Consider the following 20,580-nt stretch of genomic DNA (forward strand, 5'->3'; position numbering starts at 1 on the left):
GTTTAAGCAACGTCTTAATCCGCAATGCAACTGGTTGTTGGGGGGTGGTGTGGGGGGGAAGGGGGGGATGGGGAGTGGCTCTCATTGGCGAATTTACTCATCGGCTATTGACCAACCCAGGAGTAGAAAGGGAGGGAGGTGGCTGGAGGGGGAGGAGTTTCCAGAATGGCTTCTGCTTGGGTTCTTCTTTGGGATCAGTCGAGGGAACGCCTCCCAGTTAATTTTCCACTGGAGTTCGAGCTGGCGCCGCAGGCTGTGCCCAGTTTTACTTGGGACTGCAGCCGCCTAAGAGGAAGGCCCGCCACTAACTTCCCAAGGGGCAACAATGCCGGCCTTGCCAGTGATGCCGTATGACAGGAAAATGGATTCAAAGGCTTCCAAGGCAAAACCATTGACCAAAGCGCAGGGTCTACGGGTTGTGTTGAGTCTAATGCCCAGGGGAGGGGAGTGTTCCCTTCTGAACACCCTGACTTTAGTTGCTGAACAAAGGACAGAGGGAGGAGCGGGGGTCTTGGCGAACATCAGACGTATGCAATATTTTGAAAATTCAAAGCCATCTCTGCCCCTGCCTTGGCCCATCTGAAACCCTCATCCATGCCTTTGTTGCCTTTCGACTTGACTAGTGCAGGTGTACGGCAGCAAAGTGGTTATGTTACTGGGCTAATGATCTGGAAATCTGCTGTCCTTACCTGGTCTGGCCTACATGCGACTCCAGACCCACAGCGATGTGGTTGACTCTCAACTGCCCTCAGAAATGGCCTCGCAAGCCACTCAGTTGTATTCAAGAAAGAAGGTCACCACCGCCTTCCCGAGGGCAATTAGGATGGGCAATAAAAGCTGGTCTCGCCAGTGATCGCCACACCCGTGAATTAATCAAATAAAAAAGCACATCCAAAGTTCTGCTGCCCTTGTCCTAACTCGCCCCAAGCCCTGTTCACCTATTACACCTGTGCTTGATGACTCACGTTGGCTCCCAACACAGCTATGCTTCAAGTTAAAAATTCTCATCCTTGTGTTCAAGCCTCACCTCTCCCTATTTCTGTCACCTCCTCCAGCCCGACAACCCTCCGATGATCTCTGCGCACCTCTAACTCTGGCCGCCTTGCACATCCCCAGTTTTATTTGCCCGGCCATTGGCGGCTTCAGCTGCCTGGGGGCCCTAAGCTCTGGAATTCCCTCCCCAAACCTCGATGCCCCTCTCTCTCTCTCTCCTCCTTCTTAAAACCCACCTCTTACCAGGCTTTTTGATCACCCGTTCCAACATATATGGCCAGGTGTCAAACTTTGTTTGACAGTCGCTCCTGTGAAGCTCCTTGGGAAGTTTTTTTTCTGACATTAAAGGCGCAAGTTATTGTTGTAAAGAGAAAGCTTGGCGTGTGGCAGACTTCTCAGGGGTGAAAGTGCACGTCTGCACGGTTACTCGTCTGGAATAACCCACTTGAGTGTCTGACCAGCAAAGGGTTAAATGCAGGTCAACAGGCCTACACACCTAGCAACCTCCAGTCTTGCCCTATTCTTCTTTAATGGAGCTATAGAGTAGAATTTAAATCACTAAAGCTTTATTCTGTCTCCAAACCCTGTCTCAATAATCTTGTAAAGCAATGTTTTTTCAAATTGGAGTCAACATTATTTAGCCTGTTTCCTCACATGGATAGTGCTAACTCTTTCTTCATACACTTTCATAGTAACAAGTAACTCTTTAGCATTTCACCCAATGGACATTCATCAAGTATGAACCTAACTGGGGACTGTTGGTGGGCTATTGTACCATGGGGAGCATCATGACCAGGCCCGATGCTATCCTTACTCAATGAGCACGCACACTTCCCGGTGAGGGAGTCTGGGTGGTGACCAAGAGCAGGATCCCTGGGAGCTGCGTCCACCAACTCCACCCCTCCCCAAGGCCGGAATGCGGGGGCTCCTTCCCTGATTTCGCAACGTTAACCTCCAAAGGACAAGCATTCAATTCGAAGACCCTCCTCTGTCATCCAGCCCACCCGCATCACCTCATTCCGTTCAGTCACATCCCACTCACTGAGAGAAGCCATTAGCTGCTTTGGAGGGATTGCGAGGAAGCTTTTGTCGCGTAATGATGATGTCACACTGGTTGCTGATGGATGGAATTAATGTCATCCCTCCCTCCTTCCCTTCCTCCCTCCCTCCCTCTGTTTGATCAGCATGCATGTTGGCCATCAACAGATGCTCCTTGGTAGAAAGCACCCTTACCTGTTCTTTTTTTTTTCCCCCCAAAAATATACTTTATTCATAAAATTTGTAAACGTATCAGTTCAAATTTGAAATTACATGAAGTGCAACACAGCCCAGTTTCTTACAGTACAGTACATGAGTTGCCTCACTACACCTGCCATTACAGGTAATATTTCATGTCAAACATTCTCTGGTACATACAGCCTGACGGGTTTTACACAGGGCTTAGCTGCTCAGTATATTATGGCAAGAAGGGCTTACACAGTGGCCTTTCCCATTTAATCCTGATCTATTCACTTCCTTCCGCCACGTCTAGTGACCAATGTAAACAGTGTGCACTTCGCTCAGAGCTAAGGCTGCTGTGCTTACGGGTACTGAGTAAATTATAACCCTCATTAAAACTTGTCTCAGTTCATTTTGCCAAGGGTTTGGAGGGTGTGGGGAAGACGGTTTGCTCGTCAATGTTATAATTGGTCCCCATTGCCACAGAAACTGCAAACAAAGCAAGGCGGAGTTCATTTCCAGAGGAAAGGAATTGGGACTTGTTAAATTTGTATTGAATCTCGGTCAGACCACAGCTGCTTCTCTGGTCTCCTTATTACAAAATGGATATAGAGACGCTGGAGAAAGTATTAAAAAGAAATTCACGAGGATGATACCAGAGCTGAGAGGTTCTAACGATCAGGATAGATTGAACAAGGCTGGGCCTCTTTTCTCTTGAAAAGAGAAAGCTGAGGGGTGACCTGATTGAGGGCTTTAAAATGATGAAGGGGTTTTGATCGGGTAGACAGAGAGATGATGTGGGAGGAGACCAGAACTAGGGGGTCATCAATGTAAGACAGTCGCTAATAAATCCAACGGGGAATTCAGGAGCAACCTCTTTCCCCAGAGAGTGGTGAGAATGTGGAACTCGCTCCCACAGGGAGTGGTTGAGGTGAATCGTGTCGATACATTTAAGGGGAAGCTGGATAAACACATGAGGGAGAAAGGAATAGAAGGATATGGTGATAGGGTGAGATGAAGTAGGGGGGTGGGAGGAGGCTCGTGTGGAGCATAAACACCAGCACGGAGCAGATGGGCCGAATGGCCTGCTTCTGTGGGTGTAAATGCAATGCCAACCCGCTGTGAAAAATCCAGCACGCCCTCAGTATGATCAGTTGCAGCTCCGATCCAAAGCAATCCAGGGCATTCTTGTGAAGTTGTGGCTCGACAGGATGGGCGAGTATTTTTGTAACGCAGTGTTGTTTGTGTGTCTCTCTCTCTCTCTTTCAGATATCCGAGACAGTGGTCCTAAGCCTGTGATGATGTTTGTTCATGGAGGCTCATACATGGAGGGCACAGGGAACATGTTCGAGGGGAGCGTTTTAGCGAGCTACGGCAATGTTATAGTTGTCACGATAAACTACAGACTGGGCGTGCTCGGTAAGATCGGTTTCTCGTGTTAACCTTCTCTTCTCCCTGCTGAGTTCTGGCCATCGCAATCTGGAGTAACTTCGGTGTTTCTGCGCCATCCTTAACTGGGCCTGCAGCGCGGATGTTATGTCCAGTTTTGGACACCGTACTTTAGGTTGGAGGTCAGGGACATGCTGACTGCAGAAAAGATTGACTAAAATCATTGCATGAGAGGCTTTAGACGTTTGAGGGCACTAGAGAACCCGGGGCTTGTTCATTAGCACAGAATACATAGAAACATAGAAAATAGGAGCAGGAGTAAGCCATTCGGCCCTTCGAGTCTGCTCCGCCATTCATTCTGATCATGGCTGATCATCGAACTCAGTAGCCTGTTCCCGCTTTTGCCCCATACCCTTTGACCCCTTTAGACCCAAGAGTTATATCTAACTCCTTCTTGAAAACATACAATGTTTTGTCCTCAACTGCTTTCTGTGGTAGTGAATTCCACAGGCTCACCACTCTCTGGGTAAAGATATTTCTCCTCATCTCAGTCCTGAAAGGTTTACCCTGTATCCTTAGACTATGACCCCTGGTTCTGGACTCCCCCACCATCGGGAACATCCTTCCTGCATCTACCCTGTCAAGTCCTGTTAGAATTTTATAGGTTTCTATGAGATCCCCCGTCACTCTTCTGAACGCCAGCGAATATAATCCTAACCGACTCAAACTCTTCTCATATGTCAGTCCCACCATCCCAGGAATCAGTCTGGTAAACCTTCACTGCACTCCTTCTATAGCAAGAAAATCCTTCCTCAGATAAGGAGACCAAAACTGCACACAATATTCCAGGTGTGGCCTCACCAAGGCCCTGTATAATTGCAGCAAGACATCCCTGCTCCTGTACTCGAATCCTCTCGCTATGAAGACCAACATACCATTTGCCTTTTTTACCGTCTGTTGCACCTACATGCTTACCTTCAGCGACTGGTGTACGAGAACACCCAGGTCTCGCTGCATATTCCCCTCTCTCAGTTTATAGCCGTTCAGATAATAATCTGCCTTCCTGTTTTTGCTACCAAAGTGGATAACCTCACATTTATCCACATTATACTGAATCTGCCATGCATTAGCCCACTCACTCAGCTTGTCCAAATCACCCTGAAGCCTCTCTGCATCCTCCTCACAACTCACCCTCCCACCTGGTTTTGTGTCATCTGCAAATTTGGAGATATGTTGAGGGGAGACCTGATTGAGAAGTTCCAACTAGGAATTCTCGTAATGAAAAGCAGGAAAAGTTATTTTACTCGAATGGAACCAGGGATGAGGGACTTCAGTTAATGTGGAGAGACTGGAGAAGCTGGGATTGTTCTCCTTAGAGCAGAGAAGGTTAAGGGGAAATTTAATGGAGGCGTTCAAAATTATGCAGGGTGTTGCTAGAGTAAATCAGGAGAAACTGTTTCCAGTGGCAGGAGGGTTGGTAAGCAGAGGGACACAGATTTCAGATAATTGGTAAAAGAACCAGAGGGGGAGATGAGGAGAATTTATTTTAACGCAGTGAGTTGTTGTGATCTGGAACGCGCTGCCTGAAAGGGCGGTGGAAGCAGATTCAATAGTAACTTTCAAAAGGGGAATTGGATAAACATTTGAAAGGTAAAAATTTGCAGGGCAGTGGGGAAAGAACGGGGGGAGGGGCGGGGGGGGTGGGGGGAAAGTGGGTCTGATTGGATCGCTCTTTCAAAGAGCCAGCACAGGCACGATGGGCTGAATGGCCTCATGGAGGGCATCAATTTAACGCACCATCAAAGGGAGAGTCCTGGAGAATTTCTTTTACACAGTGTTATTAGGACATGGGTCTACTGAATCTGAAAGAGTGAGGGAAAGGGAATCCAGAACAGCTTTTACAAGAGTAGTGGAGAAATATTTGGAAAAGGGAACTATGTCTGGGGGAAAGAGTGGTGGGGGATTGGGACTGAGTGGACAGCTCTTTCAGAGAGCCAGCACCGGCACGATGGCCCGAATGACCTGCTGTGCTGTAAAATTCACTGCCTCCGTCTCGGCCTCTCGGCTCATTCTTTCATGGGACCCAGGAGAAGAACATCTACATATTTTCGCATCCGATCAAAAGTTACATCATTATTTATTTTTCTCCAACCTAATTCAGAGTTCACTTTCCAAATGCTCTGGGATTGGCTGCTTGTGGAATCTGTGGCGATTTTGTCTGGTTTAGAGAGTTCAGAGATACAGACGGTGTAGATATGGTTGGTTTGTGTCTTTTCTCTCTGAAGCCCACGTAGGATTGTAGCATGGAGCTTCAAGGGACCAAATATTCCAGACATTGTTAAGTTGCTGATACGAAAAGATCTCCCACTCTTTCTCTCACCCTTATCCCTTTCTCTCCAAAGATACCTGAAACTCTTTGTGTGTCTCTATCTCTCTCTTTCTCAGTTTCTCCCCCTTTTTTCTCTTTGATCTCCCTTTCTGTGTCTCTATTTCTCTCTTCTATTTCGACTCTCTCTGTTACTATCTCTCTTTGAGTGTCTGTATGACTTTCTATGTCTATCTGTCTCCGCCTTTCTCCCTTTCTCTCATCTGTGTGTCTCTCTCTCTCTCTCTCTCTCATGTCACCATACACTGGTGCATTTTTCCTTGGCAATGCCTCTACCAATCAGAGTCCACTTGCCAACTAATCAGCATTCTCTTCTCAAACGGTATAAATTTGTTGCTTTCCCTTACATTGGTATTCTTGCGAGTCGTCCTGATGAGCGCAAGATGAAAAGCTTCGATAAAATGTCTCTGTTTTCAGCAAGAGAGTAAGGGAGTTCTCCCCGGTGTCCTGACCAATATTTATCCCTCAATCAACATCACTAAAACAGATTATCCAGTCATTTTCACAATGCTGTTTGTGGGAGCTTGCTATGCACAAATTGTCTGCTGTGTTTCCCACTGTACAACAGTGACTACTCTTTGAAAGTACTTCATTGGTTGTAAAGCAAGTCCTGAGATGGTGAAAGGCGCTATATAAATGCAAGTCCTTGCCATGTTTGGTCATGTGACTCGGGGGCAGTGCATTGTGGGTGGAGATTTCCTGGGACCCGGGAGAAGGAACATCTACACAAAATGGTCAACTCCCAGGCTGCATTTAACCGGCAATTTCAAAGCACAAAAACTGGGTAGCAGGGAGTGCTTGGGAGATCTCAGGAACTCTGTGGGTTCTTTGATGTTTAGCAGTGAGTGAGAGACCTTGATGAAGAGAAGGACATTGCTGAAGTTAAAAAGAGTAGGAGAGAGGAGGAGACATGTTTAAAAGGTGCCATGGTGATGTTATGCTTCGGTTTTCGAAGCTTGCAAGAGGGAGGGAAGCCTAGGCGAATTTCTAGTTTCTGAGGGTCCGAGACAAGAAATTAGCTCTGGTGGGAGACCAGGAACAGGAGGAGGCCATTCAGCCCTTCAATCCTGTTATGCTATTCACTTAGATCATGGCTGATCTGTATCTTAACTCCAGCAACCCTTAATCCCCTGACCCAACAAAAATCTATCAAAATAAAAGCAAAATACTGCAGATGCTGGAAATCTGAAATAAAAACAGCGAGCGCTGGAAATACTCAGCAGGTCTGGCAGCATCTGCGGAGACAGAAACAGAGTTAACGTTTCAGGTCAGTGACCTTTCGTCAGAACTGGCAAAGGTTAGAAATGTAATCGACTTTGAGCAAGTAAAAGGGGGAGGGGAGAAGAAGAACAAAAGGAAAAACGTCTGTGATAGGGCGGAGGGTGGGAGAGAGTAAATGACAAAGATGCCATGGAACAAAAGGCAAAGGGAGTGGTAATAGCTGTAGTAAAAGACAAAACATTTGTTTGGTCTCCCCAGTGCAGAGGCGACCGCATTGTGAGCAGCCAATATAGTATACTACGTTGAAAGAAGCACAAGTAAATCGCGGCTTCACCTGGAAGGAGTGTTTGGGGCCTGGGATGGTGAGGAGAGAGGAGGTTAAAGGGCAGGTGTTACACCTCCTGCGATTGCATGGGAAGGTGCCGTGGGGAGGGGACGAGGTGTTGGTGGTGATGTAACTCAGTTTGAAATTTTCAATTGACACCCCCCCCCCCTCCCAGCCTCAACAGTTTTCTGGGGGAGAGAGTTCCAGATTCCCACTCCCCTTTGTGTGACGAAGGGCTTCCTGACATCACGCCTGAACGGCCTGGCTCGAATTTTCAGGTTCTGCCCCCTTGTTCTGGACTCCCCCGCAATATTTACGATTACTGGCTGGTTCCGTCGAGTAACTTTAATTACATTTGTTCTTTTTTGAAAGAATAAAGTGCAGGAACTGGAGAACCTGCAGTCTCCAGGAACGTGAAGCCCAATGAGAATACGGGGAAGATTCTCAGGATTACAAGCTGTTGGGGAAGGGAGTGTGGAGCCTGGCTTGTTAGCGTTCAAGAAGATTTTCTATTTCACCAAAATATTGGTGACAAATGCTCAGGCAGCTGCCTCACCAACCTGTTATGACTAATGTCTTTCAGCAAAAAAAAAAGCTTTCAATGTAATATGGTTGCACTGTGCGTGATACATTATCCACCTACCTGGGAATATAATTCAGCTCCCTCTGAGTGCAGTGGTCCACTTTTATCTGTCGATAGATGTCTCTGGGACCTTCCACAGTCACCGTCACATTAGAAGGTGGGAGAATTGACAGCTACTGCGCCAAATGTAGTTTTGCCCGCCTCCACATCTGCTTTTGCCACCCCTGGGTCTCACTTGTGGCTCTGTGGGCAGCGGCTGGGCCTCTCTTTTAGAAGTCACTCTTCAATATTGGGACAACTGCAGCCACTGTCATTGACCCCCACCAGAAGCGCTCCCTTTCCCCCTCTCTCTGGCCACTGTCTGAGGCTGAACCAGACTGTTTGCCCCCTCAGTGTCATATTTGACCCCGAGATGAGCTTCCGACCACAAATCCGTGCCATCACTAAGAGCGCCTATTTCCGCCTCTGTGTCATCGCCTGACTGCGCTCCTGGCTCAGTTCAGCTGCTGGCCAAACCCTCATTCCCGGCCTTTATTACCTCTAGACCTGACAATTCCAACGCTCTCTTGGGCGGGCTCCCAGCTTCCACCCTGCGTAAACTTGAAGTCATCCAAAACTCTGCTGCCCCCGTCCTAACTCGCACTGAGTCCCGTTCACCCATCACCCCCCGCCGTGCTCGCTGACCTACATTGCCTCCCAGAACTCCATTTTAAAATTCTCACCCTTGTTTTCAAATCCCTCCATGGGCCTCCCCCTCTCCCTATCTCTGTGACCCTCCTCCAGCCCCACGACCCTCCGAGATCTCTGCAGCTCCTCCAATTCCGGCCTCTTGACCATCCCCCCGATTCCCATCGCTCTGCCATTGGCGGCCGGGCCTTCAGCTGCCTGGGGGCCCCGAGCACTGGAATCCCCCTCCCTAAACCCTCTCCGCCTCCCTCTCTCCTCCTTTAAGACGCTCCTTAAAACCGACCTCTTTGACCGAGCTTTTGGTCGCCCGTCCCGAATATCACCTTATGTGGCTCGGGGTCAAAGCTTGTTTCATAATGCACCTGTGAAGCACCCTGGGACGTTTGACCACGTTAAAAGCGCCAAACAAATGCAAAGTTGTTGTGAGATTAACCTCCACGTCAGGACTTGAGCACATAATCCCTGTTGACAGTTGAGTGCAGGAGTGACGAGGCAGGCTGCATTGCTGGAGGTCCAAACCTTTCGCATGAGAGGTTAAACCGAAGCCCCGTCCAGTCCCACGGTGCTTATGTGGAGGTTAAATACCAGCACAGACTGGAGGGGCCGAGTGGCCATTTCCCCATGTGTTAAAACAAGTCCACACCGCCAATGGAAGAACTGGAATTCTGCATGGTTTTCCGACCAATACTTCGGAAAAAAAGTACACCATTGATTATAAAGTGTTTTGCTATGTCCCGGGTGTGGAAAGGATGATCTGTATCTCTTACATGAAAGGAATATAAGATTTTAGAGTTCTCTTGCCCTAATGAAGACTAAGTGGTGCCAGGCGAAGGATCTATATCAGTTTGAAGCAATATAGACCATTCAACTGGTCTGGGACTAAACACAACTCCTTGTGTAAAAACACCAGTAGGGACAAATATCAATCGCCACCCCACAGAATCCCCTTGGCCTGACTCATATTTATGGGATCAACCTGTTTTCTCAGAATTACCTATTTAAAGAGGGAATATTATTTTAGTTATACCTCTTGCATTCACATCAGGTACAGCACGGGGGTTAGATACAGAGTAAAGCTCTCTCTACACTGTCCCCATCGAACACACCCAGGACAGGTACAGCACAGGGGGTTAGATACAGAGTAAAGCTCCCTCTACACTGTCCCCATCGAACACACCCAGGACAGGTACAGCACGGGGGTTAGATACAGAGTAAAGTTCCCTCTACACTGTCCCCATCGAACACACCCAGGACAGGTACAGCACAGGGGGTTAGATACAGAGTAAAGCTCCCTCTACACTGTCCCCATCAAACACTCCCAGGACAGGTACAGGTTAGGTTATGGACCAGGTTTGAGGCTTTAACTGGGGTATGAGGCAGTTTGACTGCCAGCAGAAAATGTCGTGACTGTTGTCCCATCAGTCTCATTGATGAAACTACACTGTTCCAACCAATCGTGGCACTCAGGCCCTCACCCATAGTAACATAAATATGGGGGTTTTGATGGGGGGGGGGGGCGGTTGGCAAAATCCATTTTGAATAGCGTGGCCTCCATTTTGAGAAGGTCGTTGTCCATTCTGAAAATGCCAACACCTATTTCGTGAAGGTCAGCATCCATTTTGAGGAGGGTGGCCTCCATTTTGAGAAGGTCATTGGCCATTGTTGAGAGGGTCAGCGTCTATTTTGAGGAGGGCAGTAGAGTCCATGGCTGTTCTCTCCCCTGTGCATCAAATGCCTGTTTCACGGTTCCACTCTCTGGGTCTGTCTTGTACACCATACTTCATTTTCCCTGCCGTAAGATACCTTGCCTTCCATCTTACTCCTCGGCAGACTATTCAACTCTAAGGGGCATCACAACTGAACCTGATCTCACCTTCATCTGAAGGAATAGTGACCAGGAACAGGAAACCTGACTGATTTTCCCCTCCTTAGTAGACACTGGGTACTGTACTGTGGTGGTTATGTCCTGGACTGGTAACAGAGCCCCGGATTAAGAAGAAGATATGAGTTAAAATCCCTCTGCAGCAGTTTGAGAGTTTGAATTTGTTTTTTTTTTAAAAAATCACAGTGAAAGTGACCGCGCAGACGTTAGAGTGTCATTTGAAAAAAAAAAAATGACCCAACTGGTTCACTCAGAGAAACAAAGACTTGCATTTACATAGCACCTTTCATGACCTCGGGACATCTCGAAGCGTTTCGCAGCCAATGAAGTACTTGGTGAAGTGTAGGCGCTGTTGTAATGTAGGAAACGTGGCGGCCAATTTGCGCACAGCAAGATCCCACAAACAGCGATGTGATGAAGGCGGGCTGTTTCGTGGTGGCGTTGGTTGACGTAACGGTCAGGAGACTTGGCAGAACTCCGCTGCTTTCCTTCAAAAGCGTGGCGCTGGGTCTCACCCACCGATGAGGGCAGGCGAGGCCTCGGTTTTAACAACTCATCCGAAAGGCCGCACCACTGACAGTGAATTTAAAGATAAACGTTCTTCAACCAGCCAACTCCATGCGCACATGAGTTCCACCTTCGAAGCACTCTTTGCCGAGGCCCCTCTTCCAGTCTTTTGCTTTTTTTTTATCCTTCGAGGCAGAATAGATGATTGGTAATTTTTCCGTGATGAAGCATGGAAAGATTGACTGCATCGGCTGCTATCTGACAGCTTACATTTGCACAGCAATCGTTGTCAGAGGGAGAAATGTGTTGGTTTGAGACAGTAATCAGCTATCAAATGTTCACAGCTCGACGCTTGCTCCTGGTGAATGAGCAGAGTCCAGGAGTCAACGTGGCCTCATTGTTACATCCGATTTGACAGCCCATCTGCTCCATGCTGGTGTTTCTCCTCCACACGAGCCTCCTCCCACCCCCTACTTCGTCTCACCCTATCACCACATCCTTCTGTTCCTTTCTCCCTCGTGTGTTTATCCAGCTTCCCCTTAAATGTATCGACACGATTCACCTCAACCACTCCCTGTGGGAGCGAGTCCCACATTCTCATCATGGGGGAAAGAGGATTCTCCTGAATTCCCAATTGGATTTATTAGTGACTGTCTTATATTGACGGCCCCCTAGTTCTGGTCTCCCCCCTACAAGTGGAAACACCATCTCTATGTCTACCCGATCGAAACCCCCTTCATAATTTTAAAGCCCTCAATCAGGTCACCCCTCAGCCTTCTCTTTTATAGAGAAACAACCCCCAGCCTTGTTCAATCTATCCTGATCGTTATAACCTCTCACTTCTGGTATCACTGTTGTCAATTTTTTGCACTCTCTCCAGTGCCTCTATCCCCTTTTCTTATGAGAAGGTGGCGGTGAACTGCAGCCCATGTGGTGCAACGACTCCCATCATTCTATTAGGGAGCAGATTCAAGGATATTTCTCCAGCGATGCTGCAGGACTGCACGTGCGAATAAAATAGATGGAACGGGGTGGGCGAGAGGCTGCAATCGAAAGAATAAAAGTATTCCCATTGACTCCTTTACGAGCGGTCAGCAGTCTGCAGTTAGACCCGTGTCTGTACTTTCTCAGCACAGATGTTAACCTGCATGGGTGTGAACTTTACACTGTGGAAATTAACTACTTTGTTTAGGTAGAGCAGGCGTCAGTGAAGGGAGGCTCGTGTTGGTTGGATTTTAGCCCAGCTCCTTGTAATGCGATTAAGAATAACGTTAAGGAGCTGAAGGGGAGGACAGCCTGTCTGTTGAGCTGAGTCTTGCATGCGGTGTGAAAGGGTCGGCAGGGCAAGCGGGTGAGCAGGCACAGGGTCAAGCAAGAGATCCACCCGACACGATTACAGTTTGAACTGAGATCAGGTTCGATGGAGTCGACAGCACAGTAACAGGCCATTCGGCCCATCTGCTCCGTACTGGTGTTTATGCTCCACGGGAGCCTCCTCCCACCCCCTCATCTCACCCTACCAGCATATCCTTCTATTCCTTGTCAGCTGTGGCTCCGTGGGGAACGCACCTGCCTCTGGGTCAGACGATGGTGGGTTCAAGTTATACTCCCGGCTCTTGAGCCGATAATCCAGGCTGACGCTCCCAGCGCCAGTACTGAGGGAGTGCCACACTGTCAGTGGCTGCTGCCGTTCAGGAGAGATGTTAAAGCAAGGCTCTGTCTGCTCTCTCAGGTGAAAGGAAAAGATCGCATGGGTACTATTTGAAGAAGAGCTGGGGGGATGGGGGGGGGGGGTGGCGGGAGTTCTCCCTGCTCAACCAACATCACTGGAAACAGGTTATCTGGTCATTACCACATTGCGGTTTGTGGGAGCTTGCTGTGCACAAATTGGCTGCTGCGTTTCCTACATTACAACATGACCGTGCTTTCAAAAGTACCTCATTGGCTGTAAAGCTCTTTGGCACATCTTGAGGTTGTAAAAGGAACTATAGACAGAGCTAAACGATCCCACAACCAACGGATCAGATCTAAGCTCGGCAGTCCTGCCACATCCAGTTATGAATGGTGGTGGACAATTAAACAACTGACAGGAGGAGGAGGCTCTGCAAATATCCCCCAACGATGGGGGAACCCAGCACATCAGTGCAAGAGACCAAGCTAAAACATTTACATCCATCTTCAGCCAGAAGTACCGAGTGGATGATCCATCTCGGCCTCCTCCTGAAGTCCCCAGCATCACAGATGCCAGACTTCAGCCAATCCGATTCACTCCGCGTGATATCAAGAAATGGCTGAAGGCACTGGATACTGCAAAGGCTATGGGCCCTGACACATTCCAGCAATAGTACTGAAGACCTGTGCTCCCTAGCCAAGCTGTTCCAGTACAGCTACAACACTTGCATCTACCTGGCAATATGGAAAATTGCCCAGGTATGTCCTGTACACAAAAAACAGAACAAATCCAACCCAGCCAATTACCAACCTATCAGTCTACTCTCAATCATCAGTAAAGTGATGGAAGGTGCTGCACTGACACAGAAATAACCTGCTCAGTTTGGGTTCCGCCAGGGCCATTCAGCTCCTGACCTCATTACACCCTTGGTTCAAACATGGACAAAAGAGCTGAACTCAAGAGATGAGGTGAGAGTGACTGCCCTTGGCATCAAGGCAACATTTGACCAAGTATGGCATCAAGGAGCCCTAGCAAAACTGGAGTCAATGGGAATCGGGGAAAACTCTCCACTGGGTGGAGTCATACCTAGCACAAAGGAAGATGGTTGTGGTTATTGGAGGCCAATCATCTCAGCTCCAGGACACCACTGCAGGAGTTCCTCGGGATAGTGTCCTAGGCCCAACCATCTTCAGCTGCTTCCTCAATGACCTGCCCTCCATTGTAAGGTCAGAAGTGGGGGGATGTTCACTGATAATTGCACAATGTTCAGCACCGTTTGTGACTCCTCAGATACTGAAGCAGTCCGTGTAGAAATTCAGCAAGACCTGGACAATATCCAGGCTTGGGCTGATAAATGGCAAGTAACATTCGCGCCAGGCAATGACCATCTCCAACAAGAGAGAATCTAACCATCTCCCCTTGACATTCAACGGCATTACCATTGCTGAATCCCTCACTATCAACATCCCGGATCATTGATCAGAAACTTAACTGAACCAGCATACAAATATTGTGGCCACAAGAGCAGGTCAGAGGCTGGGAATCCTGAGGCGAATAACTCACCTCCTGACACCCCAAAGCCTGTCCACCATCTACACGGCACAAGTCAGGAGTGTGATGGAATACTCTCCACTTGCCTGGATGGGTGCAGCTCCAACAACACTCAAGAAGCTCGACACCATCCAGGACAAAGCAGCCCGCTTGATTGGTACTTCATCCACAAACATTCACTCCCTCCTCCACCAACGCACAGTGGCAGCAGTGTGTACCATCTACAAAATGCACTGCAGCAACACACCAAGGCTCCTTTGACAGCACCTTCCAAACCCGAGACCTCTACCAGCTAGAAGGACAAGGGCAGAAAATGCATGGGAACACCACCACCTGCAAGTTCCCCTCTAAGTCACACACCATCCTGACTTGGACCTTTGCTGTTTGTAGTATATATAAATGATTTGGAGGAAAATGTAGCTGGTCTGATGAGTAAGTTTGTGGACGACACAAAGGTTGGTGGAGTTGCGGATAGTGATGAGGATTGTCAGAGGATACAGCAGGATATAGATCAGTTGTAGACTTGGGCAGAGAAATGGCAGATGGAGTTTAATCTGGACAAATGTGAGGTAATGCATTTTGGAAGATCTGATACAGGTGGGAGGTATACAGTAAATGGCAGAACCCTCAGGAGTATTGACAGGCAGAGAGATCTGGGCGTACAGGCGGATAAGGTAGTCAAGAAGGCATACGGCATACTTGCCTTCATCGGTCGGGGCATAGAGTATAAAAATTGGCAAGTCATGCTGCAGCTGTACAGAACCTTAGTTAGGCCACACTTAGAATATTGCGTGCAATTCTGATCGCCACACTACCAGAAGGACGTGGAGGCTTTGGAGAGGGTACAGAAGAGGTTTACCAGGATGTTGCCTGGTCTGGAGGGCATGAGCTATGAGGAGAGGTTGGATAAACTTGGATTGTTTTCACTGGAACGACGGAGGTGGAGGGGCGACATGATAGAGGTTTAGAGAGTTATGAGCGGCATGGACAGAGTGGATAGTCAGAAGCTTTTTCCCAGGGTGGAAGAGTCAGTTACTAGGGGACATAGGTTTAAGGTGCGAGGGGCAAAGTTTAGAGGGGATGTGCGAGGCAAGTTCTTTACACAGAGGGTGGTGAGTGCCTGGAACGTGTTGCTGGGGGAGGTGGTGGAAGCAGGTACCATAGAGACGTTTAAGAGGCATCTTGACAAATACATGAATAGGATGGGAATAGAGGGATACGGACCCTGGAAGTGCAGAAGGTTTTAGTTTAGACAGGCATCAAGATCGGCGCAGGCTTGGAGGGCCGAATGGCCTGTTCCTGTGCTGTACTGTTCTTTGTTCTTTTTTTTATATCGCCGTTCCTTCACTGTCGCTGGGTCAAAATCCTGGAACTCCCTTCCTAACAGCACTGTGGGTGTACCTACCCCACATGGACTGCAGTGGTTCAAGAAGGCAGCTCACCACCACCTTCTCAAGGGCAATGAGGGATGGGCAATAAATGCTGGCCTGACCAGCGACGCCCACATCCCATGAATGAATAAAAACAAATAAATACAAGTCATCTTACTTTAATGAGGGAAAAAGGCAAAAGACTAAGATGTGTTTCTGTGCAATAAAAACATAAGATGCTGGGAAAAACCCAGCATGTTGATGGCCATTGGGAGCTCTGATGCTAACTGACCCCGGCCTTCGGTCACTGTGCCCGTCTGAACCTCTTAAGCAAGTAGGGGGTTCGCAAACTTGGGGCACCCCCCCCCCCCCCCCCAACCCCCTTTCCTCCTCCGGCCTCTGCTGGCTTAGCTGCCGTGACCTGCCCCACTATCCCCCGGTCAGAGGTTGTTACCTGACAAAAACTCATGGGTTCGAACCCCACTCCCGAGACTTCAGTCCGGAATCCCAGGCCAATATTCCCAGTGCCAGGACTGAGGGAGTGCTGCACTGTCAGAGCTGCCGTCTTTTGGATTAGATGCTAAACTGTCTGTCCTCTACAGCAGGCACTGTTTGAAGAAGTGCAGCAGGGGCAATGTTAACCAGGGAACTTGCTCCTGAATGTTATACAGTGATTGTGGGTGTGTATGTTGAAGGATAATTATTGGCCAGGACACCAGGGAGAACTCCCCTTGCTCTTCTCTGCACAGTGCCATCTTCAGAGGGCAAACGGGGCCCTCGGTTCAACGTCTGATCTGAAAGGCAACACCTCCAACAGAGCAGCACTCCCTCAGTGCTGGCACTGGAAGTGTCCGCCTGGATTCTGGGCTCAAAATTCTGGAGTGGGGCTTGGCTCAGAGGCGGGGGAGTGCTGCCCCAAGGCCACAAAGGGAGCCGTATCAGAGGATGGCTTCTTTCAGGGAAGGCGCGGTTGCACGTGCAGTGCCCGCGATCTGTTTGAGAAGCACTTGAAGGAAAATATTGAAGGAAGCGGAGGGGGAGCAGAAAAATGGGATGACGTTCAGGTGACCCACTCCAGGGTGAGTTGCCAACTCTGGCTGGACGCATCCCGAGAGGTTTCATGACATGACCTCCAGCCTCCATTTGCCCCGCCCCCTCAGGTTCCCGCCATTGGCCGCCCAAGGCGTCCACCCTTGGCGATGCCCCCACCTTCTCGCAGCCGATTGGGCCGTGAACTGACTCTCGGCGAACCGATTGGACGATTCTTGTTCTCAGTCAAACAACCCTTCATTATCCCCATCCCTGATATTTTCCAAACTGAAATATTTCTCCCTAGAGATCAACCTTCAGTTACTGAAGACTGCAGGTCCATCCTGGAGGGTTGGCACCCCATTACACCAATGTAGCTGTGGGGGGGGGGGGTTCATAACTTTCAGAGCTGCTATTTCTTGGCTTCAAAGTCCTTTTTGTAATGTATTTTCACTCAAAAGCTACTTGACAGCAGTGATCTGAATCTGAGTTCAACATCAAAGGGAGATTGAGTATCAGAACTTCAGGAACAAGCTACCTATTTTCACAAAAGGCACTCTCTCTCTGTGTAGTTTAATTTTATGATAGCAAGGTCCTGCACATGGGTAAAAGGGAACGATTCACTCCCGTCTGGTGCTATGTGCGTCTCGGTGTCAGCTCCTTAACATGACTGCCTACTTCTGCCTCTGTTACGCGGCCCCTCTTCACCCCATCTCCGCTTCCCTGCTGCTGAAACCCTCACCCATGCCTTTGCTATGTCCAGACTCGCCTATTCCAACGCTCCCCTGACTGGCTGCCAACTTTTCATCTTCCATAGACTTCAGCTCATTGCAAACTGTGATTCGCTGCCAAGTCCCATCCACCTTTGACCTACCTATTTGAGGGCCTACTTTGGCTCCCAGTCCGGCAGTGCCTCAACTTCCAAATTCCGAGCCCTGTTTTCAAATCCCTCCATGGCCTTGTCCCCTCTCTCTGTAACCCTCCTCCAGCCCCGACCCTCCGGGATCTCTGCGTTCCTCCAATTCCGGCCTCTTGAGCATCCCCGATTTTCATCATTCACCATTGGCGGCCGTGCCTTTGATGCCTGGGCCCTGATCTCTGGAATTCCCTCCCTAAACCTCTCTGCCTCTCTCTCTCTCTCTGCTTCCTTTGAGAACCGGAATACCGACCTCTTTTACCAGACTTTCGGTCATCCATCATGGTATCTCTTCCTGTGGCTGTTCTCAGGGTTGTTGTCCGTACGGAAACAAAACACTCTTTGGAAACAAAAACAGGTTACTAATTTCATGTGGGGATTTTCTAACTGGGAGCCTGAAATTTGCTCTCTGGTTGACTGCAGTCATTTGCGAATCTTGGATTAACTTGGATTTGTTCCACCTGAGTACTGGGCTCGAAAGCCAACTCAACTAGGAGGCGTATTCCTGCAGGTTTCATCATGCATGACCTCTCGACCTCCACCGCCCTGCCCCTTTGTGCTCCCGCCACTGGTCGCCCATCTTGGCGGAGCCCTGCCTTCTCGGGACCAATCGGATGTTGGAAAAGCTCATTGTCACCCGATTGGATAACTGTGCATCAAACAGCTCCAATGTTTTCTCAAATGAATAAACAGCATGTGTTCGAAGGCATCCGCTAAATGAAATCACACAACTTCTTTCAATTCCCCGATGATTTTCCGCGACCGAGCTTTGCTCCTAGCCTCCTCCTGGAGCTTAATCTTTACTCCCTGGAGACTCCAGCGTAGTGGACGGTTGGCAGTCCCTATTTACATGATTTGGTCAGGTTAAGGTGCAAAACAACTCAACTATTCTCGAGATTGCACGTAAACCCAAATATGGCCATTTGGCTCGTGACTGGCGAGGGGTGCGGGGGACAGATTATCAAACAACACATAGTGACATCTCTGACTTGAACTGAAATCCATTCTGCCACATAAATGGGTGAAAGGTCAGCTGGTGCGTGGAAAAGCTTACAATCCTTTTGTTGTTTACAAGTTACATTGCCTGCCCCTCCCCCGCCCCCCACGATCGCCTCGTGATGACTGTGCTGTGCATTTGGCAGTGAGGCAGCAACCAGAGACGGTGTGAAAGGTTTCTGAAGCCTACGACATGTCACTTTGTGAGTCACTGCCCATCGTTGGGTGTCATTATGTCTTTGGATAAAATGAGATCCGATGACACAACAAAAGGCACGGAGGAGTGAAAGAGTGGGGAGCGACACGACATTGTCAAGAGTCTCCGCTCAGCCGGCTCCTTTCAGGATTTGCAAAACCATGACAAGGTTGACAGAGACTGAAAGCCTTGCTTCCCTCTTATTTTCAAATATTTCGGGGACGAAGATAGGCCCCAATTGAGGCCTGAACAGATATGTTCCATACTTAATCGCCTGATATGGCTTTCACTTAAAAGAAATTTCACAAGACATTAGCTGGACACCTCTGGGGAGAATTAGTGAAGGGGACTTGGAGGGAAGATAATCCATTTTTGTCCGGTTGCCATGGCAACAGGCTTACTGAAGAATCATATGATCCAGCGCTTGTTGTTCTCATTAAGTCCTGCTTTTTATTCTCTGCGAGCATTTAGGGGAACTTTATTCAAAGAAGCAAAGGGAAGGCCTGAGGCCCAGAGACCAAATTACAGGGAATCTAATCGAGTGGTTCAGGGGTTTATATATAAAATAACAGATACCCGGGAGTGATTACAGGCTGAAATCTAATCTAGTGGTTCGGGGGGTTTATATATAGCATAACTGATACCCGGGAGTGAGTTACAGACTGGAATCTAATCAAGTGGTTCAGGAGTTTATATATAGAATAACAGATACCCGGGAGTGAGTTACAGACTGGAATCTAATCGAGGGGTTCAGGGGGTTTATATACAGAATAACAGATACCCGGGAGTGAGTTACAGACTGGAATCTAATCGAGGGCTTCGGGTGGTTTATATATAGAATAACAGATACCCGGGAGTGAGTTACAGACTGGAATCTACTCGAGGTGTTCAGTGGGTTTATATATAGAATAACAGATACCCAGGAGTGAGTTACAGACTGGAATCGAATCGAGGGGTTCGGGTGGTTTATATATGGAATGACAGATACCTGGGAATGAGTTACAGACTGAAATCTAGTCAAGGTGTTCGGTGGGTTTATATATAGAATAACAGATACCCAGGAGTGAGTTACAGACTGGAATCTAATCGAGGGGTTCTGGGGGTTTATATATAGAATAACAGATACCCGGGAGTGAGTTACAGACTGGAATCTAATTGAGGTGTTCGGGTGGTTTATCTATAGAATAACAGATACCCGGGAGTGAGTTACAGACTGTAATCTAATCGAGGGATTTGGGGGTTTATATGTGGAATAACAGATAACCGGGAGTGAGTTACAGACTGGAATCTAATCGAGATGTCTGGGTGGTTTATATGTAGAATAACAGATACCCGGTAGTGAGTTACAGGCTGGAATCCAGTCGAAGGGACCGGGCGGTTAAGATATAGAATGACAGATACCCGGGAGTGAGTTACAGACTGGAATCTAATCGAGGGGTTCGGGTGGTTTATATATAGAATAACAGATACCGGGGAGTGAGTTACAGACTGGAATCAAATCGAGGTGTTCGGTGGGTTTATATACAGAATAACAGATACCCGGGAGTGAGTTACAGACTGGAATCTAATCGAGGGGTTCAGGTGTTTATATATAGAATAACAGATACCCGGGAGTGAGTTACAGACTGGAATCTAATCAAGGGGTTCAGGTGTTTATAT

At 48.4% G+C, this 20,580-nt stretch overlaps 1 protein-coding gene across 8 annotated transcripts in view; it reads left to right on the forward strand.

Moving 5' to 3' along the window:
- The window catches only part of LOC137357522 (neuroligin-1-like), a 465,591-nt gene that overhangs the window by 93,342 nt on the left and 351,669 nt on the right, over nucleotides 1-20,580 (forward strand). For all 8 annotated transcript variants that reach the window (XM_068023898.1, XM_068023892.1, XM_068023891.1 and 5 more), the window contains one exon: nucleotides 3,481-3,630. In XM_068023898.1, the coding sequence (XP_067879999.1) occupies nucleotides 3,481-3,630 (150 nt within the window). The remainder of the gene's footprint in view (nucleotides 1-3,480; nucleotides 3,631-20,580) is intronic.

This window comes from Heterodontus francisci, chromosome 48, assembly GCF_036365525.1.
Source record: "Heterodontus francisci isolate sHetFra1 chromosome 48, sHetFra1.hap1, whole genome shotgun sequence".
NCBI lineage: Eukaryota > Metazoa > Chordata > Chondrichthyes > Heterodontiformes > Heterodontidae > Heterodontus > Heterodontus francisci.